The sequence below is a fragment of the Astatotilapia calliptera genome, chromosome 12, assembly GCF_900246225.1.
Source record: "Astatotilapia calliptera chromosome 12, fAstCal1.2, whole genome shotgun sequence".
In the NCBI taxonomy this organism is placed as follows: domain Eukaryota; kingdom Metazoa; phylum Chordata; class Actinopteri; order Cichliformes; family Cichlidae; genus Astatotilapia; species Astatotilapia calliptera.
This window is the reverse complement of record NC_039313.1, coordinates 5,080,138-5,089,597: the sequence shown is the minus strand read 5'-3', so window position 1 is coordinate 5,089,597 and position 9,460 is coordinate 5,080,138. Positions and strand designations below refer to the sequence as shown.

The window sequence follows — 9,460 nt, the reverse complement described above, 5'->3', positions numbered from 1 at the left end:
CTAGAGACCGCTCTGCACAGCACTGAAACATAGGAGCCCCCCCCCCCCCCCCCCCCCCCCGTAAAGTGCGTAAAGTGCGTAAAAAATACACACTTTACGCATATTTTTGCCACTAATATGATATTATCCCGTCTTCCCACACTGCGGTGGCCGGGGGGGGTGACTGCAGACTGCAGCACCACCAAAACACACTCTGGGAAAAGCTCTATACATCGATCCCATTTCCCATTCTGCTGCGACAGAAAAAAAAATACTGCAGTGAACGCCATAGATAAGTGCATAATGAATGTGCTGTAATTCAGATTACACCTGTGTCTGTGTTTGTGTTACGATGTGTTTATCCGGGTGGCACTAAGTGCGATCAGTAGTTGGTAACTTGAAAAGAAAAAGTTAGATTTTAATGATCTCAGTTCGGGCACGGACAGCAAAGACCGTGCAGAAACCTGCTCGTCGTTGAGTGTGATTTTGTTGAGCTGGAGCTGCAGGGCGGAAAGGAGGAGATGCATGAGTGACTTCGTGTCTCCCCAGAGGGTGGAGGCTTTCTGCAAAAGCTTGCAGGTTTCCCCTTGTCTTCTGTTGTTGCTGCGTCAAATGATGCGCCGGCGCCTTCCCTATAAAAGCACCTGTCCCGGGCAGACATCACTCGCATCTCACTTTCTCTCTCTCACACACACACTCATCCTGTCACACTCGTGAACTCCACACACACACACTTCCCTGTGCAAAGCAAAGGCATCGGCCCAATTCAACCGAGGTGAAGGAACCATGAGTTACTCCAGCGAGATTTACAGCAGCTCCTATCGGAAGATCTTTGGAGATGCCCCCCGCTCCGGTCGCGTCAGCCTGGGTAGCAGCAGCCCGTCCCGCCTGCACTCCGCGGGATACCGCAGCAGCCACCGCACCTATGGTTCCCCCTCAGCGATCTCCTCCACCACCACCTACCGCCGGACAGCGGCCCCCGGCCGGGTCTTCTCCTCCATGCCGGACCACGCGGTGGACCTGACCCAGTCCACCGCGGTCACCAACGAGCTCAAGATCATCCGCACCAACGAGAAGGAGCAGCTGCAGGGCCTCAACGACCGCTTCGTGTCCTTCATCGAGAAGGTGCACAACCTGGAGCAGCAAAACAAAATCCTGGAGGCCGAGGTCACACTGCTGCGCCAGCGCAACAGTGAGCCTTCTCGCCTGCACGAGCTCTACGAGCAGGAGATCCGCGAGCTGCGAGCGCGCGTGGAGGAGCTGACTCACGAGAAGAGCCAGATGCACCTGGACTGCGTGCAGATGAACGACACCCTGGAGCGCATGAAGGAGAAGTTCGAGGAAGAAAGCAGGCTGCGAGAGGAGGCGGAGAACACCCTGAAGGGCTACCGGAAGGACGTCGACGACGCCACCCTGGCGCGCCTGGAGTTGGAGAAGAAAGTGGAGTCGCTCCTGGATGAGATCGCCTTCCTGAGGAAAGTCCACGAGGAGGAGCTGCAGGAGCTCCAGGCTTCACTGCAGGCCACACAGGTACACGTCCCACGGGGGTCTGACGGCCTGCCCGTAGACACGCAAGGATTACACCCGCCGACGGTCAACTGGTCAGAAATGCGATTAACCACTAAAGCCACAGAATATCACCAGAAACACAGTGTTACCCACGAACACAGTTGGTCTCCAGGCTTGAGTGTTTTTACACTTCATAATCACCTTAGTGGCCACAAACAAACTACAACAGAGGAAGTTGTTGATTTGTTGCACTCAACACAACAACAAACCCTTTTTTCTTTCTTATTTTTGTGAGTAGTTCGGGAAAGCAGTGACCTACAGATGTGTTAGGATGTAAAAGTCTGTCGGCAGCCGTCTTTTCTACGTCGCTTCGACGTGCTGAACGGCGCGCACATGAAAATTAATGGCACTGCAGTTCCGTTTCAGCACCACGCGCTGTCCTCCCTCCCGCTCTGAAAGCAGGAGAGTCGCGAGCGTCCCTGCGGTGTCCCGCGCGCTCCTGTGCTCACGCCCCCTCGTGCCAACTTAAAGCTGTTTTTGAAGTGTCTGTTTTTCGGTCGTTTCGTGTAGAGAATTGCCCAGAAAACTGACTGACATTATGAAAGTGCGACAGCGGAGAGATAAGCTACCTGCTTTGCACCAAGGTCAACTATAAAGTTCATGTAAACTACTGTAAGGCCCGCCGTTAGCTTGCTACCATTTCCTAAAAGAGAGGGGGGGGGGGGGGGGGGGCGGAGGGGGGAGAAAATGCGGAGAAATAGCGCAGGGGTGTGGTCGTCCCAGGCAGGACAAACTCTAGCGCTTGTTTCGTGTAGGTTACATATTAACGTGATAAACTGCCTTCATGGGGCAGTATGGCGGTTCAAACCATTTCCCACTTTGTTCTAACCACGTGTGACGCGCATAGCTCGAGTTTATGCGCAAGAGTGAGTTATTTTCATGTTTATTGGGATGTTATTTATGTCCCGCTGTCGACAGAGCAAGATAAAAAGAAGAAAATTTGCGTGAAACTTGTCTTTATGTGAAGCGACGTCCTTTGCGAGCTTGTGCTTATTAAGTTAGTCACGAACTGGTGGTTGCTAGGTAGATTTCTCCAGGGGTTCTCATTTCCCCCCCTATGGGGAATTTGAGTACCATAAAAGCCATTGACAGCACAGCTTTCTGCAGCAGAGATGTCTGAGTCAGCAGTCCATTCATCAGCGCCGCAGTCCACCACCTCAGCTCATCAGCACACCGCTCACCTTAAACATTTATGTTGCGGCGCTAGAGAAGAGGGTAGTTTAGCTGCAGCACAAGCGCATTAACATGCATTAACAGTATTCAGTATTTAAAAGAAATTCACAATGACACGCTGATATTTTCATCAGGTTAATAGCTACAGATAAGCCAGAGTTAGAATGGCTTTGTTTGTCATCCATGGTGACAGTGATTTCAGCAGTTTGTTGTTACAGTCACCACTTTTCAAAGAACAGACATCCAATCAGAGAAACACTAAGATTTACCCACTGAGAATTAAAAGCATAGACTTTTCCAGCAAACAAACAAGCTGTGTTTGTGGAAAATGATGGTTCCACATTATATAATAATATGGTTGATCGGGATCAAAATGAACTTATAATTCTTAATCAGTGAGCTAAAATAGTTTTTGAAATGTACACAGCTTATAATTGTGCATCTCTTAAATATAAGGATGAGTGATTTAAAAAAAAAATGCTACATTTTATTTACAGTTGTAAACTCAACATATACAGTAAACACAAACAATTTTTACTTTCTACTTTTTTCAATCAAGGTGTCAGTGGAGATGGATGTCAGCAAACCTGACCTGGCTGCAGCCCTGAAGGACATCAGGGCCCAGTATGAGAGCCTGTCAGCTAGGAACCAATCCCAGGCAGAGGAATGGTACCGCTCCAAGTTTGCCAGTGTGACTGAGGCGGCTGCCCGCAACCAAGATGCCATCAAGCACTCCAAGGAGGAGCTGAGCGAATACCGCAGACAGGTGCAGGCCCGGACCCTGGAGATTGAGGCCCTCAGGGGCCACAATGAAGCTCTGGAGAGGCAGATTGCAGAGATGGAAGATCGCCATAACAATGAAATTGGTGAGATGCAGGTATGTAAATAATTGTATTTTTTATACCTTTATTAAGCTAATTGTTAGAAACCTTAAAAAAGACTTTACCGTATTATTTACAGACAAAAACAACCAAAAAGTAGCTAACAAAATTGAGGAGTTAATAATAAAAGCCATAGGTCACATAAGGCTAATGCTGGCTAATATGTGCATGTGTCTGTTTGTGCATACAGGATACCATTCAGCAGCTGGAAGGTGCCCTGCGTAGTACGAAAGGAGAAATGTCTCGTCATCTACGTGAATACCAGGACCTACTGAATGTTAAGATGGCACTGGATATTGAGATTGCTGCGTACAGGTCTGTAATATTACAAACAGAACAGCAGTCATCATTTTGGCAGGTGGAACTAAGCTGAAAACATACATACAATAATAATAGCACAGTATGTTATAAACCTAGGTGTGACAAAGGACCCGATGCACACAACGTTGCCGAAGGTTCAATGTTTATTTACAGTGGGGGGTTTTCATATCGCCACACCTTTGGTTGTGCAGCTTTTCAGCTGATGTCTCAAGCACAGCATAGATAGCACACACAGCACACCAGTAGGTCCCGGTGTCCTACTCAAAAGAGAGGGCATGATTATATGATGGGGGTCAGCCGTGTGGGTCAGGCTCCCCTGACACCACACCACAAACTCGCTGCTCCATCCCTCCAACCATCTGTGCCCCTGGCCTTTGGACTACCTTGAACTTATAAGGCTGGAGAGCCAGTTACAACCGTGGGGGGTGATCTGGACATTGGCATCCTTCATGCGATGGAGCCACAGCAGCAGGGTGTGATCTGGAGAGAAGGTGAATGGATGGCCCTAGAAGTAATAAGGAAGAGAATCGACCGCCCACCGGATGGCCAGGAACTCCTTCTCCATGTACCACTGCCCACTGTGCTGGCCTCCCGTTCTGACAGTTTCCTGCTGATGTACACGACGGGGTGATCAACCTCCCCCACCCTTACCTGCTGGGATAACATGGCACCCAGCCCTCTGTTTGAAGCATCAGTGTGTAGAATAAAAGGGAGGGAAAAGTTAGACGTGTAGAGCAGGGGCTCAGGGACTCCAAGACTGCAGCCACCTGCTGCACATGCTCTGCCCAGGTGTCACTGTGGATGATGATGTCATCCAAATAGGTGGCAGGATATGCAGCGTGCAGACGCAGTACACCGAGGCACTGGAAGGTGGCGGGGCGTCCGAACACGCTGAAGGGCAAATTGGTACAAAGCATACGGAAGGGGAAGGGGAGTTTTTTTCTCCTTTGACTCTGCAGACAAAGGAATCTGCCAGTAGCCTTCCCTGACACCAGACCCTGAACCTGCTGCTCCACCCATCCCCTGCAGCTGAGTGACAAACCACACCCTGCCACACTAGGAAAAACAGTGTTTGCAGATCACAGCAGAAACAAAATTACTGTTCCAAGTGAACTTGTGATCTTCGCCTATGAAACCATTGCTTCAAAGGCTGAGACCCGGTCTGCAACCACTCGCACTCAGTTGCTGTCTTCAAGTGACTTTGGTGTGTCAAGATAAAGTCTGCTATGAGTTTGCATCTGTATCTTAGTCATTGCTAACCAGTTGCACTCAATCTGTCTGGGTTTATAAATTAGACAACACTTATTTGCAAACCTTTGCCAATCTGTCTGAGGGTGATTGCACTTAGGCTGTATCAATTCAATTCAATTCAATTCAATTTTATTTATATAGCGCCAAATCACAACAAAAGTCGCCTCAAGGCCTCAGACTGTAATTGTTTGCAGACAAGTCACCTACCACCAAGTGACCTGTACAATCACTTCACGGTCGTAGGTGGACACCCAGAGACTGATTGGATGAGTTTGTTCTACACGCAACCTCTGAGGAGCAAACACAACTACTTCCAATCAGTCACGAAATGTAGAAAAATGTACAAGGCAATAAGTGATGTTTCCTAGTCACAAAGAGGTTGTCATCCTACTTTTACTCTGGCATGAAAGGCAATTATTGTAGGATTGGATGTGGCAGTTTCAAAATGGGACACAGCAGCCACTCTGGAGCTTTAGCTACGTGTCTCTCTTAGCTGATTTTTCTTTCAGTTTTACAGCACATGACCATTGTAGCAACTGGTGTTATTTTCCACCATTTCCAGATACCTATAGGATGGAAATCATAAAAAAGTTATACAATACTTAACGGCAAAAAAAGCTTCAATGCAGCTAGCTGGTGGTCACTTATCAAGAGCTTCATTCAACAATATATTTACTCTTTCGTTCATTGACCGGTTCTCAAAGTGACTGATAAGAGGTCAGCATCATAGTCTGTTTAAAAGAAAAATCTAAGCATGATCTCAGTGTGGTGCTTTGTCTTTCTCCCCTCCTGTTGGATTGATTGCACCATCTCGAAGTACAAAGGTATTGCATAAGGCAGCTGGTTCGCAAACAAACTTCAGCAAATATCTCTGCAACACAATACATAAATCTGTTTGAAATCATATCATAGATGTTAATTGTTCGCCATTTGTGTGCTTATTACTCCTTTATTATAAGAGTTTTGGAGTGAAACCACACTGTATCTTGTTTATTGAAGTGATTAATATAATGACAAGTGTTTATTATTGACATTTAGATTTTGCTCTTAAGGACACACTGCGTGCAAAATTCCACTTTATTTATATAAACCTTTTAAAAATGAGTAGGTGTAGGTCCCTCTTCTGTGGAACAAGTTCCCAGTTTGGAGTCAGGAGACAGATGCCTCGTCTACTTTTAAGATCAGACACAAGACTTTGTGTGACACAAAGGACCCGACACGTATACGCTGTTGCAGAGTTGGCGATGTTTTATTACAGTGCTTTATCTTTTCAGACTGCTTTGTGCAGCTTTGCAGCGGTCTTGTTCCCCTCACAGCTCTCCCCTCTGTTTCCTGCGGCCTCGTTAGGGAGAGTCTGATTACTTGAACAGCCCTAGCTGCCCTGACAGCCTCTCTGGCACTGCCCGCTGAACCACCCCTCCTCCTCAGCAGAGCCACAGACCACACAGAGACACACTTTCCTTTTTGATAAAGCATATAATTAAGGCTGGATCAGGTGACCCTGAATCTTCTGTTACTTGTGATGCTGAGGTCTTCCGATGGTGCACTGAGTGTTTCCCCTTCACTGACTTTTCACTAACTATGTGTTTATACACCACTTTGTATTTACTCATTAGTTATTATTAACCCTAGCTCTCTTACACAGTGTGTCTTTTGTCCCCTCACCCCCAGTTGGTGGTGGCAAATTGCTGCCCCCCTGAGTCTGGTTCTACTGAAGGTTTCTTCTTGTAAAAAGGGACGTTTTCCTTCCCACTATCTCCATAGAGGTGGTTGGGTTTTTCTTCTGTATTATTATAGGGTCTTTACCTTAAAATATACAAGCTACTGTTGTGATTTGGAGCTATATAAATAGTTGAATTGAAATTGTAGCTTAAACACATCCCAACATGATCCTGGGACATTTGCTTCATGTCACACGAGAGGAGTGCTCCCTCACCTACTTTCCTAAAATGTGATTTTAATGCTTTCACTAAGAGAAGTCAGACACTTCCAACTGAAATAAGATGATGTAAAACTGCAAAAGCACCAAAACAGACAGCAGAGGTGCTTCATCTGATATCACGGTGACATTAGATCCCTTCAGAGTGTCTATCACTGCACTGAGCATCTAAAAGTAGCACGTCCAGTGTAGGCGGTGACGTCACCTTTTGTCCTCTGTTTCTCCATCTGCACAGGAAGCTGCTGGAAGGCGAGGAGTGTCGCCTCAGCTCTGTCGGCGGCGCAATGGTCCAGTCTGGCTATCCCGGCTTTTCCTACATGTCCGCCCGCACCTACACTCTCGGCGCTTACAGGAAGCCCGGAGCTAAGCCTGAAGAGGAGGAGCAAGAGGAAGCGGAAGAAGAGGAGAAGGAAGAGGACGAGGAGGGAGAAGAGGAGGGTGAGGAGGGAGAAGATGGTGAGGAGGGAGAGGAGGACGGTGAGGAGGGAGAAGAGGGCGAAGAGGGTGAGGAGGAGGAGGAAGAGGAGGAGGAGAAGCCAAAAGAGAAAGAGGAGAAGAAGAAGGAGAGCCCCACCGGGAAGAACAGCAAGAGCTAAACTGCTTTTGTCATCACTGTCATCAATAACGCATTCCACGTTCCACGATCAGTCACCTATGGATCTGTTCATGTTCACATCATCTCACACAGACACACACACAGACACACACACATCTGCACAATCCAGATGCCTCACACCTGTGTTTTTCAGTCTCTGTTTGCTCTGTAAGTGATTAGTTCAGTCTTTATTAGATGGAAAAGGAGATTTAGACTAGCTAGTACTACAGTAGCAAAAGAGTTCAAATCACTTCCATAAATCTGCTGTAGCTGTCACTACTCTACGTCACAGGAGTACAGAGAAAAGCGCAGGAAGCTAGCACGATGCCACCGAGTTTCACAAGTCTGAAAAGGGGAATGATCCGTCTTTTGACCAAGCAACAGCAAACGTGCCATTGGTAATTAATATTCACAGTAAGAGCAATCAAAACCTGTCAGCACACAGACTTTTAAAGAGAAACGCACAGATCCTGGAGCATGTGAAACAGCCAGTCCAACTTTACGGTGCTATTTGATTTTTACATTTAAAAGTTGGCGATTCCTGTAAGTTAAAGATTTTGTCATTGAATGAAGCGTCACCAGCTCATTCCTGAATGTCGCCCTGTTAGGCAGGAAATTTTCTGTCCTGACTGGAAGTCCCAACTCCTCATTTCACACGGCAGGTGAATGCTTCCTCTCCTTTCCATTAGCCGCTGCTTAGTTCTTCATTTCACCCCCTTTAATTTTCTCCCTCCTTCTTAACTGCAGCATAGCACAGTAATACTGGCAAACCTGGAACCTGGAAAAACATAAATGTACATGGGTGGAAAGGTAGATTGCTTCAGAGTCGCTGGGTGTGAAAATGTAGAGTTTCAATTGCTGCTGTATATATTTTGGGAATATAAGTCCTCCCTTGATTGAATCATTTGTCATACACTTTATCTGATCATCTCACACACCAGCTTGTTTTCTTTCCCCTCACATAAACATGGTGGTGCTTTGGTTTCATGTAGCTGAAACAGGAAACAAGGTGAAGGTGAGTGTAGGTGTTAGGAGCAGGCAGGTGGTGCTGACGCTGACAGTCCTCAGCCAAGACTGCAAGTGTCTGTTAGAGTAGATTCTCCTGGGTTTATGGTTTATGTATACAGAGTCACATAAAAGGGCTATTTTCCCCATAACTTCTTCTATCACCTTCTGTCACTGTCCTTCATCATTTCTCTCCCTTGCTTTTATTATTTCTTTATTGACAAATGAATCAACCAACGGATATGAATGCATGGCCTGATTCTCGGAGCTTGAGTATCTGCTGGATGAGTAGATTTTTGCTTGTTGTGTGTTCAATTAAAAAAGAATTGCCTTAATCATAAATGAAAGTTAAAAGAAACATGTTTTCACCTGCAGCTCACTTGTTTCTGGGGAAGTAGAGGAGTGCTGACACTTTCCAAACCGTTCTGCTTTACAACTGTGACTGTACGTGCTGCTCTCTCATGCAGTGATGTTCCTCTCAAAGCCAAATAAAGACATTTATTAACCAAAAAGCATTTAACCACGTCTGTGTCTTCTTTATTCACTAAAAGCTAAGCACACAAACATTCATGCCTGTAGTTCTGAAGTTAACATTTTGTTTTATTTAATTTGGGTAACTTGCTAACATTTTTCTGTTGAAGATAAGGAAGTTATAACATGTTATACATATTACAGAAAATTTGTTACAGTCTTGTTTACGTTTTAAAAATTACATAAAAGCAACATATGAGTTTAACCCTTTAAAGC

At 46.2% G+C, this 9,460-nt stretch overlaps 1 protein-coding gene across 1 annotated transcript; it reads left to right on the top strand.

Moving 5' to 3' along the window:
* The first annotated feature begins 255 nt into the window (after positions 1 to 255).
* Positions 256 to 9,228, top strand: neff1 (neuronal intermediate filament family member 1). Its single transcript, XM_026188331.1, has 4 exons — positions 256 to 1,509; positions 3,281 to 3,598; positions 3,793 to 3,917; positions 7,349 to 9,228. Exons 1-4 carry the CDS (start codon positions 766 to 768, stop codon positions 7,707 to 7,709), a joined length of 1,548 nt encoding a protein of 515 aa, XP_026044116.1. The 5' UTR covers positions 256 to 765; the 3' UTR covers positions 7,710 to 9,228.
* Positions 9,229 to 9,460: the final 232 nt, after the last annotated feature.